This window comes from Lissotriton vulgaris, chromosome 6, assembly GCF_964263255.1.
Source record: "Lissotriton vulgaris chromosome 6, aLisVul1.2, whole genome shotgun sequence".
Taxonomy (NCBI): domain Eukaryota; kingdom Metazoa; phylum Chordata; class Amphibia; order Caudata; family Salamandridae; genus Lissotriton; species Lissotriton vulgaris.
The window spans coordinates 1261639099-1261657085 of record NC_141694.1 but is presented as its reverse complement, the minus strand read 5'-3'; the positions used below and the strand labels follow the sequence as shown (position 1 = coordinate 1261657085).

At 42.6% G+C, this 17987-nt stretch overlaps 1 protein-coding gene across 2 annotated transcripts in view; it reads left to right on the top strand.

The window, feature by feature from the left end:
* The window catches only part of AMD1 (adenosylmethionine decarboxylase 1), a 114908-nt gene that overhangs the window by 86274 nt on the left and 10647 nt on the right, over positions 1-17987 (top strand). For both annotated transcript variants that reach the window (XM_086927378.1, XM_086927379.1), the window contains 3 exons: positions 1784-1928; positions 14874-14966; positions 15053-15208. In XM_086927378.1, the coding sequence (XP_086783504.1) occupies positions 1784-1928; positions 14874-14966; positions 15053-15208 (394 nt within the window). The remainder of the gene's footprint in view (positions 1-1783; positions 1929-14873; positions 14967-15052; positions 15209-17987) is intronic.

Below are 17987 nucleotides of genomic sequence, written 5' to 3'. Positions count from 1 at the left end.
CAGCATCATTCAGCACCACCACAGCATCACTCATTCAAATATGTTCTCTCAATGTTTCAAGCTTTATTACAAATGTCACAAAAAAATGTTAATATTTCACTTCTGTTCTTGAATTTTCATCACAATAAAATACACACGTTATTTTCAAAAGTTTAAGCTATTGCCATTATAAATTACAATCACTTTTATTTAAGTATTAATTATTTGAAAAAATTAAAAGCCATTGTTATTCGTAATATCAATACATCTAAGTCACGTAAATACAAAACATGTTGCATTACAAATGCTATAGGTGTCACATTCGCGAAAGTTATAACTATTGGCATTGTAAATGACAAAGCTATCAATTTAGCTATTTTAAAAACCAACACATAAATAAAATTGTTATTACAAGACCAATAGCTCCAACTTTTCTAATGCGAGACCTATTGCATTTCCAATGCTTGTTCATTTTTGATTTCAGTACATCCATTCATTTCTGATGCCAGATTGTCCAATTCATAATTAATTTGTGCACATATGATACAAAATTAAATGGTTCAAATTTTGGAACTCTCCACATAAATACCTCTAGTATGAATTCTGATTTTTCTGGAGCCTAATTTTGTTTCAGAAGCTAATGGTGACAGAATACAACTGTGACTACGCTGATAATTATACAGAATAGTACAGAATAGTATCTGCATTAATAGTGCACACAATCATCGATGTGTAAGGTTTTTTCGAACACCAAGCTTTGCTTTTCCATCCACTTTTGCTAAAAATAGTTTTGCAAAGTTTGATCTTCATTGATATTCATAATCACCGAAATAGTCCTGCACCTATAGAGCTCTCAAACGCTTTATAGATGTGAAACTGTTTAACTGTACAAAGAAGGAATAATAGGAATGTTATTCTTTCTTTGTCATAGCTGCCTACAGTCTCAATGGACACATTTTCTTTAAAAAAAAATGAAACGTGGTAATATTTCATTGCCATTTTATATCCCATTAGCTATCAAACTCCACTGTGGTACTTATATCTTGTAGCCTCCCTTTGGCTCTGGCTTTTTTAACCCGTCTTCATTATACATTGGTTTCCAGATTGATTTGCATGACTTTCTGGTTGCAGTCGCCTCTACCTGATCGATTAACAAAGTTAAGAAAGGCTTTATTGTATATCAAAGAAAATGTACTTTTCCAGGAAGTCCCCTTTCATCCGATTTTAATGGAATTCCACCTTAGCCAAGGAATGTTCCTGTATTCAGCAAAGACCGTCGATATCTGCAAAGCCATCAATTTTATTTCCTGCTTCTTGCATTGCAGCCGCCATAGAAAAGGCAGCATCAAATATTTTTCAGGGATGCTTACAGACTTTGAGTTCCAGAGTAACTTGCTACTCGCTGAAAAGCGCTACAGAACCTCGCCATAGAAATAAAATTGCAATACAATTACAATCAATGTAATTCTTTTTAGGGCGAACATGAGTATCTAAAATTTGGGGTCTGAAAAATTCATTGTTCAATTTTAATGTATAAATGATCTAAACAAGTTGTCATACCCCAGGAATGTTTGGAATGGGGGCCTTTACCTAACTATTACCAAGAAAATTAGGTGCTGTTTCTATTAAGTTATATGGTTTATGCAGCCGATGTCAGTATTTATCGCGTAAACCTGGCTGCTCCTTTTGAGCAAAATATTTGTCAAAGCATTGTCCAAAGTGAGATCATGCAAACTCCCAAGTTCAGCTCATTTTGTTTGTTGCGGTTTTACTCTTCCTTATACTCTAAAACTTTCATTAACAGGTACTTGTACACTCTGGACAACTGTGAGAGTCTGGTATTCAGTCAGCCAGATCAGACGCTGGAAATTCTGATGAGTGAGCTTGACCCTGAAATTATGGACCAGTTCTACATGAAAGACGGTGTTACCGCAAATGATGTCACTCGTGTAAGGAATCCATTTTTCTCGTTTACATACATTGCCTTTCGGATAAAAATGCTTCAGTACAATTCCCGCTTTATGCTTACCATCTTGTTTGTTTACTAGACTAGATGGCAGACTAAATTGCATGGCAGGTTTCCTCTGGTTGTCTGCTTATTTGCTGTCCTTAGAGATAAGGATAGCCTCTAGGACATTGCAGAGGCACTGCTAAACTATCCTAAATTGTAAATGCATAAAAATGTGAATTGCAAAACGTCTGTTTTGGCTGTCACAACTTCAAGTAACAATTGTGCTCAACACATGCTCAAAACGCAAGCACAAGTCATCGGTGACTGAACTAATGTGCCGATAGTTGTGCAAATGTAATGTGTGCAATTTTAGCCACTTGGTGGTTTTCTTATATGAAATGAGAGCAGTTTCTTAAAAAGCTTGCATAAGAAAAACCGCTCCAAGCTCTGCTGCCCAGTGGATGCAATGTGTACCTGGCCTGTCATTGTCCTTTAGATATTGCTGTTTTTGTATGAGGCGATTCTGGTCTCCCAACCAGTCAGGAAGTGAAACAGTTTGGTCTACTTTCAAATAAAAGCATGCGATCTCAGCTCGATCCTGCAAACCTATTTTGAACACTATTCATAATCCAGTGGTTGCTGTCTTAATGACCAGCCAGTATATTGTGTACACAGACTTTTTAAAGACTTTTTTTTCACACTGGAAGTTAATCCGTTTATCCTGTTTACTCCAGCATTGGAACTTTCATGGATTCACATGCTTGATTCATTCCTCGCAGAGATGGGAGCCCCTCGTACCTTATAAAAGTAATGTCACAATAGACATAGAACATAGAGGCCTAAGGCCCCCTGTTTAGCAACATATCTTTATCCTTAATAAAAAGACACTGCCTACGCCTATTCAGCGACCTCTGACTCACTCAACCCTGACAAATCCATCCATCAACCTGAATGGTGAATAATATTCCTAGGGGCTATACTGGACACAGATGTCAGCAAGGCATATCGAGCTGTCGAGGCAACAAAAGTTGCTCTCTGGCTCTATACCGAAAAGTTTCAGTTCGCCTCTGCAAGTCTCCTCTAGGTATGATGTACTCTTACGTCGTCCTTGTACCGCACTGCCTTCATATGCGTTCGCTTCAGGAAGCCCTGGATGCTCAATGGGCTCAGGAGACAGGAGCGTTCTAAGACGTTATTCAGGTCACACCTATCGGGCTCAAGTTGCTCCACTTGTGTACCCAACCTGCAAATCTTTCTACAGGTTTCTTGTTTCTTCCCCAGCCATCTCCATTGGTGATTAGAACAGATATCTCGCTTGATGGGGAATTTAATCCAGGACCTCAAGTTCCAAGGCAGATGGCATTCTTCGCATCACAGCCTGCAAATCAGTCTGCTCGTACTAATAGTAGTATACCTCGTTACTCCAGTATTGGAATTTTCATAGATTCCCATAGCTTGTATCATTCCCTGTCATCAGAATGGGAGTCTCTGTTAATAAAAAGTAACATAGCAGTAGGTACAAAGGAGAAAGAAAAAGCCAGTTTCATCTCATTTTGTAGCATATCCACCTCTTTGTAAAAGAGCCTAACTAATGCAACAACCAATCAGATTAGCCTCACCCCTTGGAACCTTCCTGAGCGCCTCAGATTTTCTACTGCACGTTGTGCTAAGGGAGTCTCCACTGAGATCTACTCAGATTTCTCTTCAACTTTGGATTTACTCTGTTTTTCTCTACAGTTCTCTTCAGAATGTCAGACAAGAAGAAAGCTTTGTTTAAAGCCTATGCCGTTTGTTCTAAGAGGCTTTGTCGAGGACCAGCATAAGGACTGCATTTATTGCTTGTACCCTGACCACAAGGCCACTGACTGTAAGATCTGTCGGACCTTCTCTTCCAAGACCGAGAGACCGCGAGGGACGTTTACTGACCTGGTTGCAGAAGCTGAAGTCACGAAAGGAAGATTACTAATATCCAGTGACAGTGACAATGCCTCAGCAACATCTTCATGGAGGGCTAGTAAGAGGGGTAGGTCTTCCCCTTCAACTTCAGCTGACCCCCCTGCTAAGGCCTTACAAAAGACCTCTGATAGGTCTGACTGGCCCAGTCCCAAAAAATCTCCTCACGGAGGTGTAAAGGAGAGGGAGGGACTAGTTCCTGTGTTACTTTCTACTCAGAAGGCGAGCCATGGTCCTGTTCGCCTCCACCATCTGACAAGCCAAAGCTGTTATAACAAAAAAAGCTTCTGTACCTCAGGAAGGAAAATCTACCCAGGAAATCTGTTCGTCGGCGACATCCGGTACGTCTACGGCAGCTTAGAAGATTCACCTGCCTTCAATTTCAGCTCAGTCGATGGGCGCGCCGACTAGCTTCAACGACATCGACACTTCAGGTACCAGTTACAATGTAGTCTACTATGATGACTACGGCAGTGTCGACGACTATGTCGACCTCAACATCCACACTGGTACTGACTAGCTCGTCGACTGTACCGTTGACTATCATTCCATCGTCATCGATGATTCACTTCATTGATTCCTCCATGACGACCTAGTCGACTATCTCGTCGACTATTCAGAAAGTGCAAATTTCAATAAAAAGACACCAAATTACACCAGAAATTACATCTCCTCAGAGAGTGACACCATTACCTCTGGCACTTATTTTGGATGAGGAATTTTCAGATGAGGATTGTCCTTATGGGGATGCATATAGTGCATCCCAACTACAAGTAAAATACCAGGACTCTGACGACTATTATATTGACAGCAGCAATACCTGCCACAAACTAGACCTCAACCGTTGTAGCAGGTTATGGTTGCCATGCATTCTTCACTTAGTGATCTTAAAGTCATGTTGTTCGATTATAAGAGATTTCCATCAGTCCTCTGAACAACAATCAATACAGGTACCTCCTCTGTTACCTCCAACTTATTCTTCTGACATGGTAGCTCCTCAACTACCTCACCCTCCGGAGCCATTCGAACATCATCAAAATGTTGTCAGTGCACGAGGATTCATCAGATGGCCAGAGCATCGAATAGGTCCCAAATCAAGATAAGTAATGGGACGACTACGTTATCCTGGATCCTGCTTCACCATCACTGGATCCTATAGATTCTCCTTCAGCGGACATTGGAGGTTTCCATAATCTGATGGAAAGGGCTTCCAAACGGTTTGATCTTCCCATTCCAACTGTACAATCGGAATGTTTCCTTTATGATTTTAAGGAGCCTTACAGAAAGTCTGTCTAATCAATCTCGATTGTGGAACATATATAGCGTGAGGGGATAAAGGTAATGCAGTCTCCAGCTACCGTCATTAATGTTCTCCCGCAACTGGAGAAGAAATAAAAGGCTCCAGAGGATGGTCCCGCTTGCCTGGTTGGTCCACCGAAGCCAGACTGTCATCTCTCAGGCAGCCCAAAGGAAGGCAAAAAATCAATCGGCACCCCTTACCACACCACCCGATAAGGAGGGTAGGCTTCTAGATAATGTGGGAAAAAGCTTTTCCTCTATGTCCAGCCTCCTTGTAAGGGCTGCCAAATGCATTAGCAATTTTGGGACGATATGATCGCCAATCGTGGTGCGAGTTAGCTCTGTATATGGACCAGCTACCAGATGGTTCTAAGGCTGACGCAAAGAAGATCCTGGAGGAAGGGGGGCGGTCTTCAGAGATAGATTGCGCAATGGACATTGCCGCCACTGCTTTCTGATCCTTGGCGGGTGCTGCTTTCTTTAGAAAACAAGGTTTGCTTCAGGCCACCTGATTTTGCCCGGAAGTTCAAAATAAAATCTTGGATCTGCCATTTGATGGGGAAATGCTTTTTGGAAAGCATGTGGACGACGCGTTGTACTATATTAAGGACACCGAAAAGGCAAGGTCCCTTGGGACTTTGCAATACCGCAAAGTACCTTTCCATGGAGCAAGAGGGAAAGGTTTTTCTACATACAGAGGAGGATACCAACAACAGCGCTACTCCTATTCGCAGCAATCACAATCATACAGATCCCAGTACTCTCAATGCCATGGCCAATCACTTTCTCTCTCGCCAGCCTTCAAGAGGACAACACGGGCATCAGGAGAGACATTCCTTTAAGCGCCGATAGTGGCTTCCCGGCTCTGTCTACTGTTCCTGTAACACCAGTGGGGGGGCAGGATATCACAATTCCTCCACAGCTGGGAAATGATCATATCAGATTGGTGGGTCCTCAATATCATCTGGTTTGGCCACAGGCTAGAGTTTCAACACTTTACACCATCCAGAGCCCCTCGTGCCACCGAATCCAACCAGCGACACCACCTACGTCTAGAAGCTCACCACTGCTTCTCAAAGGAGCGAGTGAACCAGTACCTCTGTCCCAACGAGGCAAAGGATTCTGTTCCTGATTCTTCCTCGTTCGCAAAAAATGTCATCCAATTGTAGACCTGAGGGAGCTCAACACCTATGTCAAACTCTCGTTTCAGATAGTATCCCTTCAGGACATTTTGCGGCTTCTAAATCCACGCGATATGGCCTTTCTGGATCTCGAGGACGCATACTTCCATGTTCCTATCCACCCGGCCCACAGGAGGTTTTTACACTTCACAGTAGCCAAGAGCTACTTTTAATTCAAAGTCCTGCCTTTCGGACTCAAATCTGCGCCACGGAGATTCGGTGCTCTTACGCATGGACAATACCAATGATGCACTACATAAACAGGAAGGCACCAGATCTCGTCTACTGTCCCAGGAGGCACAGCTGATCTGGGAATGGTGCACTAAACGCAAGGTACAATCAACAGCAGAGTATGTACCAGGGAGGCTAAACACCTTAGTGGACACCTCAAGCAGCCTCAAACTGCCTGCCACAATAGACAATTAGACCATTGCGTGCTGAATTTCATCTTTCTCCAATGGGGCAAACCAAAGCTCAATCTCTTCACAACCACCCTCAATGCCAAATGTCCTTTCCTTGCAAGTTGGCAACACCATAACTGTGGGAATGCCTTTCCAATTGCATGGTATGGCATATTTGCCTACACCTTTCTGCCAATTCCCCTCCTACTGAAGATTCTCAGAAAGATGAAGGCCGAGCCCGGTCAGGTCATACTGATATCCACTGCTTGGCCATGCCAGTACTGGAACACAACTTCCTACTTGAGGTGCGACCTTTCATTTGACTCCAATCAATTCCCTCACTACTGACAATGAGCCAGGGACAAGTTCTCCATCCAGATAACTTAAATTGCCGCGTTCTTGGAACTCAGGAGCCAAGCTGACAATCTGAATATTCCCACAGACTGCAGAAGAATACTTACTAAAGTAAGGGTGGACAGTACAAATAAAACCTATTCCTTAAAATGGAAGGGATTCTGTATTTGGTGTTTAACTGCTGACCTTCACCCCTTCACATCTTCTCCGGAAGAGATCTTACCATACCTTTTGCACTTCGCACAATCTGGCCTAGCTTGCACCTCTACTAAAGTGCATCTCGCTGCCATGTCTTGTTTCCTAAGATCGTCCAATAAGCCATCTCTGTGGTCTGAAAGACTCCAACAGATCCTTAAAGGATTGTAGAGGGGAGTTTAGTGTAGGCCACCACCTCCGGAGTAGCATCTTCATACAGTGGCGGGACAATTATTGAAGCCTCCTTTTGAACCAATACAGAAAGCAGACATTAAATACCTCTCATGGAAGGTAGCACTCCTGTCTCACCAATGCAAGTCGAGTAAGTGAAATTCAGGTTTTTACCACCCAAGAGCCATTTCTTCAGGTCCGAGAAGATAAGTTTATCCTTCGAACTAACCCAAAATATATTCCTACAGTCCCTTTGAACTTTTACCTTAATGAGCCTGTGATACTCCAATCATCCTTTTCAAATCAGACAGCGGCTGGGCGAGCAATTCACTCACTGCACAACAATGTTTGAAATTTTATTTGGACAGAACTAAATCAGTCTTGAAAAACAAACCAGTGTCCTTCAGTGCACCAAGGAAAGGTCTTCTCTTACCAAGCAGAGCTTATCCAGATGGATATCAAACTATTTTCTGTCCTCAAAAGGCAGGACGGCCTTTGAACTCTATAGTACTGGCTCATTTCACAAGAGCAATTTCCATGGCATTGTTTGCAGGGGTATCGTTGCCAGATATCGGTCTAGCATCAACCTTAAAAATTGCACATACCTCCGCAGCATTGTCGGGATTCAGACGCAGGAGTGGGACAAGCGGTTCTGACATCTGTTTCAATAAAAATGAGCTATCTTAGTCTTCCCACCAGTTACTTCAAAACCTGTTTACCCACATTTGTCCCTGCTGTATATTGCTGAGTGATCTAGAGTATTTCAGCCTCATAAATTTGAATATAGTTGTAAATATGAATAGTTGTGTGTGTATGTATGTGTATAGATAGATGGATGTAATACCTTTACAAAATGTGCTTACTGCTTGCTTGTCTTATTCAAGCATGGGAATTTATGAAAGTTCGAATAATGGAGGAAGAATATAAGTTCCCTGTAACTAGGTTTGAGGCATGTGTGCTGTAGATGCACAGGCTTTGCATACTCCTGCCATCTAGTATTGGGTCCAGATGTTTTCAAGTTTTTCTTCGAAATCTTTCCCAGTCACAATATAAGGTGACTCCTCCTTTTGGTGAAAGTGTGCATGTGCATTGACTACTTTGTTAGATTGTTTTCTTTCTGCCATCTGGTTCGGTGGGTGGCCTTCGGGCTTGGCGGCATCTGTCCAGCCTTCTACCGATGAAACAGACTCCGTTTCAATTCTGTCCTGGGTGCCACTCCAAGTACCCTTGCACAGACCTACATAAAGTCTGCAGCTTGTGCCTCTCACCGGAGCACAAGGAGGAATATTGAGAGACTTGTTCGTTCCGATTGAAAGACTCTTCCTGATAGTCTGTTTTGACAAAGAGAAATGCAGCAATATCTTTGGAGAAGAATCCGAATAGGAAGAAGCGGCAGCTGCAGAAGATGGAGCCTTCTTGGTCCCAGAATAGGATTCAGACTTAGAAATCGAATTGGAGTCTGAGGACATACCAGCGGGACAGGGTGCCATGAGTGCTATAGCTCCTCCTACCTACCCCATAAACACTCTTCCATTAAACATAAGGCTTCAACACCACCTCTGCCTCCGGGCCTTTGTCTGCACCGAGACGATGTGTCTGATGCCCCGCCCTCGGGCCTGTCACCAAAACAAATAGTAAAGCCATACGGCTCTGGATCGAGTGGAGATCGATAATCTTTGGTTCCAAAACAATCCACTGCGAAAGACAAACTGGTTCGGAGCCGAAAACTTCAGCTTCAAAGTAATAAAAGGGACAAGCCCAGTTCAGAAATCAAAAGTTCTCCCCGATCCCCCGGAACCGATTTTTAAATGTCATGAAGGACAGCTTAGACCTGAAACTGAAAAAGCTATACAGGCACCCAGATACTAGACACATTTTAGCCAAAACTCCTTCAAAAAGGCAAGTTATTTCAGATGACACTGGGTATAAATTCCTCTTAACCGCATCGCTGCGGCGGTTATGTTTCCCCTACGCGGCTTTTTTCTAAAAGCTGCGTAAGATGACGAGCTCAGCTCGTCATCCGCACACGCCCCCCGTGGCTGATGACGAGCTGAGCTCGTCATCAGCATCGAAGGGGTTAAGGACATTGCTACAAGTCCTATCTCCCGCTACTTTGCCATCCCCTCCATCTTCACCATTACCACAACTGCCAGCCTCGGATACACTACACACCACCACAGGTGTCTCCTCATATACAGCTAGCTTGATTTAGATGTTGATGACCTTGTTACTTTACCAACAGATCCATGGGCTGATTAGAATATCGATCCACCCATGGATAATCAAGATTTATACCCTGCCAAACCCATCACCTCCAGACAATTATGTATCTTATCAAGAGCTGATTTCAAGGGCAGCAGCTTATCGTGGAATTACACTGCATAAAGAGGCTTTGAATGACTACTTTTTATTTGAGACAAGAGTCTTCACATAGGACTAGTCAGTCCCCTTGTTAAGTCATGAGACCTGCAGATGAGATTTTTAAGGACCCTGTTTGTGCCTTATTTTGTCACCCAGGGTTGATGAGAAATAAAAATCACTCATCCTGTTTTTATTAACCACATGGCTGCTGGGCGTTTCCCCCCCCCCCCCTGTGCTGGAAAATGCCATTTTAGTGGCACCATGACGAGCTCAGCTCATCATCAGCACACAACACCCGTGGGTGATGACGAGCTGAGCTCGTCATCAGCATCGAAAGGGTTAAAGGACAGCTACCCTTAAACTCACTGGTAGTTTCTAATGCTCGTAAAAGAGCAAACTCAGACCCCGGGATGCACCTCCCCAGATAAAGAGTCTAAATTGACGCATCTGGTAAGAGTGGCTGCTCAAGCCGCTAACCACTGGAGCACTGTCAACATGCAGGACCTACTAGCTAGGTATGACAGGGCGCATTGGAACGAGATGGAATGCCTACTTCAAAACCTCCCAGAAGAGCACAAGAGCTAGTCCAAGAAGAGTGTATATAATTTTTCTATTACATATGCTCTAGATGCTGCTGACATTAGCAAGAGAAGTTAACACCAGCTTTCTTTAACGTCAACATGCCTGACTTAGGATTTCATGTTTTAAACCAAAAGACCAGCAATGCATTTTAAATACCCCCTTTGACAAGCAAAATCTTTTCGGAACTAGAGTTGATGAGGCTTTAGAAAAGATGAAAAAAAAAGACACTGACGTTATAAAATCCATGGGATCGTTTGTCTCCATCAAGCAGCAGCCCCTTTCACTGCTCAGTTTATAGGGGAGGGTCCAAAACTACATCCTCAGACCCAAACGCTTCCTCAGACCCAAACACTTCCTCGTAGAAGTCCAACACACAACCCTCTTCTAGAGACTTCTACAGAGAAGGGTACAGAGTAAACTATTTCAAAAGTGGCGGTAAGAGAACGCCAGCGTGCAACTCTCCTTCCCCTAATACGGTCTTGCCTACACTGCCCCGATCATTTAACACCTGTCGGAAGACTTCAACAATTTTTCCCCATTTGAAAATCCTCAACATCAGAAAATGGGTGCTAGACATTATCCGACATGGTTATTGCCTGGAGCTCAACAGCAATCCTCCCAATGTTCCACCTCTAACCTGCAGCTCCTCAAACAAGCGGTACATGCTATTTTAGCTTAGAACCAGTTCTGTTACAGTACCAAGGTTCAGAGGTTTACTCTGTACTTTCTGATCCTTAAAAGGGTGGCTCCTTAATACCAATTTTGGATCGAAGGACGTTAAATCTGTACATACTATCAGAACATTTCTACATGGTCATGCTCCAACAAGTACTTCCACTTCTACAGCAAGGAAAGGTTATGTCCACCCTGGATTTAAGACGCATACTTTCACACTCCAGTTTACCTAGCACATCTCAAATAGCTCAGATTTGGGATAGCAGGAAAACTCTATCAGTTCAAAGTACTCCCATTCAGAGTAATTACTGCTCCCAGATTATTCACGAAATGTCTAGCAGTAGTGGCAGAACATCCCGGAACACAACAGATTCAGGTCTACCCATACCGGCTCATCAAAGCCACCACACACCAAATGTTTACAACACTCCAACTACATTAGACCTACTCCACCAATTGGGTTTCATAGTCCATGCACAGAAGTCTCTTCAGTCTTTATAAATGCAGTCCTATCTTTACAAATGCAGTCCTATCTGGGAGCGACTCGAAACACTTGCACAGCTCTAGCCTCTCCCAATGCAGCCAGAATTTGAAATACTCACACTGCTACTACAGTTTCAGACCAATCAATACGTAATACTCAGGACTTTATTGCAACTGTTAGGAATGATGGCATTGATCCTCTACAAGTGTGTTTATCAGGTTAGTGGAATCAGTCTTTGGGTCAATTAACAGATCTAGTGTTGGTAGACAGCCGCACCCATCGCTCTCTGCAATATTGGAACACAAAACTTATCAAAAGGGCGTCCCTTCATTTCCTTGGTTCCTCAGATTGTGCTAACTAGACTCATCTCACAGGTTGGGGTGCCCATCTTCACAAATACAATCAAATTGCCAACCTCAGCAGAAAGCAGCAACAAATACACGCCCTAATTTCTCCTTCCATACTTACAACAATGGGGATTCCAACAAATGGATGTGTTTGCCACAGTGGACCACTCAAAATGCCCAAGCTTTGCCTGCTGGTTCCTACACCCTCTATCCAAAGGCAATGCCCTATAATGAATTGGTCAGGGATATTTGCCTATGCTTTTGTCTTCCCCTCTCCTTCCATTCCTGGTTCAGGCAAACAACCCTCACACTGATTCTAGTGGCTCCCACTTAAGCCTGTCCACCATGGTTCACAACACTCTTGGAACTATCAATGGTTCCTCATCAAAAGCTGCATCTCAGTTCCAACCTTCTCACACAGAACCATGGAGAAATTAGACACCCGAACCCCAAGGAGCTCAATCTAGCAATTTGCCTCCTGAAGTCAGTTTGGTGATCTAAACTTGCCACCAGGGTGACTATTAAGTAAGCAAGAAAGCCTTCTACCAGAGCATGTAATGCAGCAAAATGGAAAATGTTTGTTATATATTGTATTAGCATCAATATTGATCCACTAGATGCCTCTATTCAAAATATTTGTTACTTTTGCATCTACAGCATGCTGGTCTAGCCTACACTTCCATTTGATTGCATTGTGTAGTAGCAGCTGCATATTTGCAAAACAGGCAACATCTATCTTTTGTTCAAAGTTCCAGTAATTAAAGCTTTTATGGAGGGCCTTAAAAGTGTAATATCACCCAGGGTACCTTCTGCACCAGCTTGGAATGTGAACTTGTGCTTGCAAAGCTCATGGGCCCACCTATAGAGCCATTACACAACTGCCCGTTACAATTTTTCATGGAATGTTGCCTTCATTGCGATCACTTTTGTTGAGGAGAGTTGATGAGCTGTCAGCATTGACCTTAGAAGAACCCTTCTTTCAACTTCATAAAGAGTAGTTCTTCGCACCAACCCAAGATTCCTTCCCATAGTGGTTTCTACTTTTCATATCAACCAACCAGTTGAGTTGTAAATAAATTGTAAATTGATACTTGTATAGCGCACTACTCACCCGCACGGGTCTCAAGGCGCTTGTACTAATACCGCTGTGGAACCCATCCTGGCTTTCCCTGTGAGGCGTCCACTCCTGGGCACCCCCAAGGTGGAGGCCAGGCATCCTTAGCTTTGTGGAGGCCGTTGTGGAGATTAAGCAAGCTATTGCCCAGAGTTGCAGAGTGGGACTCCATGATTGGAATAGGCACCGAGGCGAGAATTATCAGGTCTGTGGAATTTTTGAGCCCAAGACCTGCCGAGGCGGGGAATTGAACCCTGGTCCCGGGCTAGACCTCTGCATCAGGGTCTGCCGCTCTAACCATTGAGCCACACTTCTCCACTCAGTGTGGAGTTGCATGTGTTCTTTCCTCAACCTGACTCAGTAGCCGGAAGAGCTCTTCATACTCTCGATGTCAGAAGAGCGTTATTGTATTCTATTAAAAGGACAAATGTTTTTCGTAGGACTGAACTGTTTGTTGCATTTGCTACACCTCAAAGGTAATCCTATCTCAATCTGGTATTGAAAGATGGCTTGTTTAATGCATTCAAACCTGCTATGCTAAAGATTAAAACGTTATACCTCCTAGAGCACATTCCACTCATAAATAGGAGCGTCTATGGCCTTTTTAGGTAACCGCCCTATAGCTGACATTTGTCAGGCAACAACATGGTCCACAACACACATGTATCAAACACTATTGTGTGGATGTTTTTAGCATATCAACAAGCCAATGTAGGTCAAGCAGTGCTAAAGACCCTTTTTCAAACCGCTTTGACATCTACTGATTAGCCAATGCTTTGGCAGAATACTGCTATATAGTTAATGCGAAGCATGTGTATCTACAGCACACAAGCTTCAAATGGATTGTTACTTACCCATTAAGTATCAGTTCTTCGCATGTAAAGCTGTAGATTGCCATGCGCCCTCCCACCTCCCCAGTCACCTGTAATTGCAGTTTTCATTATTTAAATTACATTTTTATGGACATCTCTGTACTTGCACTCACTTACTCCATTCCCACCCTCTTGCGGGAAAACAATCGAACAATGGACTTGTATCACATAAAGGATGAGTCTCCTTACCTCGTGACTGGGAAAGAATTTTTTTCGAAGTAAAAACACCTTGCAAACATCCAGACCCAACATACAACAGGAGTATGCTAAGCATGTGAATCTACAGCTCTACATGCCAAGAACAGATACTAGGTAGGTAACCTAATCCTTCTCCAGTATTGGAATCTTTCATAGATTCACATGCGACCTACCCACCTCCCCAGGGAAACTCGCCATCTGTATTGTACATACGTATGCAGTAGTGCTATGAACATCTGAGGCACTGCAGCTTCTCTCAGGAAGGTTCTAGAGGGTGGTGTCATCTTATTGTTGGACTTTTAAGTTTGGTCCTTTTTATTAAGGACACGGATATGCTGCTAAACAAAAGGTACCTTAGGCCTCTATGTTCTATGTCTATTGTGACATTACTTTTATAAGGTACCCGGGGACTCCCATCTCGACTATGGGATTATATTCATGTGTGTAACTATGAAAGATTCCAATACTGCAGAATTAGTTCCAGATAAGTAACTTATTTTCTTTCTAAGCCCCTTTACGGCAGTCTAGTCTAAATTTTAGGGGAGACTAAGCTTGATAACCTGAATAGCAAGCACTTTGTATCATTTAGATTAATTTTCAGTTAATTTATTTTGGTCTCCCTGTGTTTTGTCGTACATTGGAAGGGCAGTGGAGCAGAGGAAATTTAATTTCAATACTTTAGAAGTTTGAATTGTTGCAATGCTTAACTGGTGTGCACTGTTCAGATTCAGTTATTTAACTGTTTTTTTGTTGTAGGTGAGTGGAATTCGTGACCTGATACCAGGTTCTGTCATTGATGCCACAATGTTCAGTCCTTGCGGTTATTCAATGAATGGGATGAAATCTGATGTAAGTCAATGGTTTTGTTTAATGTTTTCTCATGCTCATCCATTTTTGTTTTGCAAAATTTTGAATAATCCACAATTTTTCCTTAGGGAACTTACTGGACTATTCACATCACGCCAGAGCCAGAATTCTCTTACGTTAGTTTTGAAACTAACGTAGCTCTAAACTCCTATGACGATCTGATTAGTAATGTTGTAGATGTATTCAAGCCAAGAAAATTTGTGACCACCCTCTTTGTCAATAAGGTGAGTTTTTCCCCTTATAAATTAGCAATTGTAGGTGCATTGAGATGTACGGATGGGCAGGCTGTGATGTTTTCTATTGTACTCTTGGGTGTCACAATTCTGGAAATTGAATGTGACTTAAACGGTCATGCTATAGAAGAGTTTGTCACTCCTGGAGTAAATCTTCACTACATGGTTTACTACCTGTAAAAAATCTAATTTCATGAAGGAGTATTTTAGCAGTCCAGTGCCTGGTTGGATAAACCCACAGCACCTACTAGATGGGTTGGTACTAAACATTTTTTTACAACTGTGCATGGCCTAATGTGATCCAACAGGAAGTGCCATCAACGGTGTCCTCTATATAAAAGTTTAAATGGCTAGTATTTGCATGTGGCATATGCTTAATGCACTTGCTTTTGTGCTCTCGAAGCTTTACACAACACTTGTACCTAGCTATCAAAATATATGCACAGAACTCCTTTACTCCCATATGCCAATCTAGAACCCTTCCTCATTCAATAATGCACCTTTAGGTCTTCAAGAACTCATTGAAATTATCAGTGTTTTGTGAGATTGTGAGGAGGACTGTGTTGCTTCATAAATCATACTTCAAAACACACTTTGATGGACGGAATGTTGCACAATGGCAAAACATTCACCCCCAGTCTCGGATCTGGGTTTAATCCATCGTTATTTTGCTCACCAAGCCACCCCAGTTCAGACATGGCCATATGCAAATCAGTCTTGACCAGGTGCCTCATGGGAACAGTCCAGGGCTGGACTGTTCCCCGGAACCGAGAATCCTAGGACTGGTTTCTGGCTATCAGCCGTCTTCTGCCAGGATAGCTTGCCTCCAGGAGCGTAGTGAGCACGAGACCCACGTCTGGGCATACCCTTCCCACATAGGAAAGACATGGCTTGGCAGTTCGGGCTGGACTGTTCCCATGAGGTGCAGGGTCAAGGCTGATTTTCATATGGCCATGTCTGAACTGCGGTGGTGTGGTGAGCAAAATAACGATGGATTAAACCCAGATCTGTGACTGGGGGTGAATGTTTTGCCATTGTGCAACATTCCGTCCATCATCTTGTGTTTTGCTGTTATAAATTATACTTATCCAACATTGGATCTTTTATATCTTCACATGCTTAAATCTTTCCCACTCACGACAGGGAATAAATTAAACTTGTGAATATGATACCGATGTTGGAGAACTCTAGTTACAGGTAAGTCTTTTAATGTTGAGTAGCTGCTTGGCAATCCAAAGTGCTTTATGCTTTGCATAGTACTTTATGTACTTGAGACTGTGGGGCACTAGTTGTATATTGTGCTCTCCACCACTGAGTTTGTTCACTAACAACTCCTTGCCCCAAGATTTATACAATAAAACTATTCACAACTTAATTCAGCTATGCATAAGGCTTACGATGCCTTACTACGGGACCTAATCAGCGAGACTGGAATGTATGATCTAGCCATCATCTGTTAAAAAATAACCCTAAAAGTTATTTACATTTTTTCACTTCATGCACTTTTTTTAGGTCTGGCCTCCAGACTACTTTAGTTGGCTTGGCAGCCTACTTTAGTTGGCTTGGCAACCTCATTTTTTCCAAAACTATCATAATAAAAAAATATATAGCTATGGATATGGATATAGCTATAGCTATGGATATGGATATATTCTTAGCCAGCCCTCTTTATCCATTGTGCAGATAGTGTCCTTTAACAATCTACTTGGGTAAACCACAGCATTCAGCGTGGGACAAAGGGCTGTTTACATATTTTTGTGGGTCCCTAGTCCTAGAGTAATGCCATTTTGCCTGAACATGTGCACAGATTCATCAAAAGGAATGCAGTTTTAGGGGCATTACTGGTGTATCTGGATCACTCTATTTTTTTTATGCATTTTCCAGATTCTTTTTGTTGTGCTTGTCAAGGTCAAACCTATTGGCTTTGTCAGTGCTTGTTTGTGCACTTCCATCTAAACCTTTTTTATGCAATGATGACATAAGAATGTACAGTTATTTGTACTCCATACCGGAGTCCGAGAATGGCTTTGGTGTCTGTGCTTTGCTTTAGAGTTTGGTTGTTTTGCTGAATACATTACATTTTCATATACCTTGCTTTTCATTTCTCATGAACACAATTTATTGGGTAAGCCATGCTGGTTTATACTGAATGCCATCTGCCATATGCCTCCCTCATCATATTCCCGTATCCTACCTAAGGATATCTGTATGCACCTGAACTAGTTACAAGAGTCAGGGTGATTTTTGAGTATGACCCGCTGAGACCGCTTAATCTGTTTCAGAGACTGGCGTAATCCTATGGATTGTCATTCTCTGTGGCCTTGTGGGCTTGCGTTCTTCATTAAGTCATAATGACTGAGTGTTAAATGACCAAATGTAAAACGTTTTGAAAATGAGTTTCTGGACTCTACTGCTAAATGGCAAAATGTACAGTGACTCTATAATAACCTCAATTGTTAAGGGTGTGTAACATGTCCATCTTCTAATGAGTGACCTGCTCCAATGCTAGTGTCCCATAGTTTCTGCAACCACTTTAAAGTTGAGGGTGGAGCTTCCTTTTTGCATGTTGATTTTAGCTGCCTTTGTCATAGTATCTGTCGGTACTTGTCAGATGTGGAGATCTTAATAACCAACAAAACAGAGCCAGAGAAGTTTTATAGACCACCAGGGGTTAATTCCCCTGTTAGGAACCAAAAACACAAAAGGAACCCTGAGTCTGGAGAGTTTGACTAATGGCAATAGTGTCCCTTTTAAAAGATGGTTTCTCACC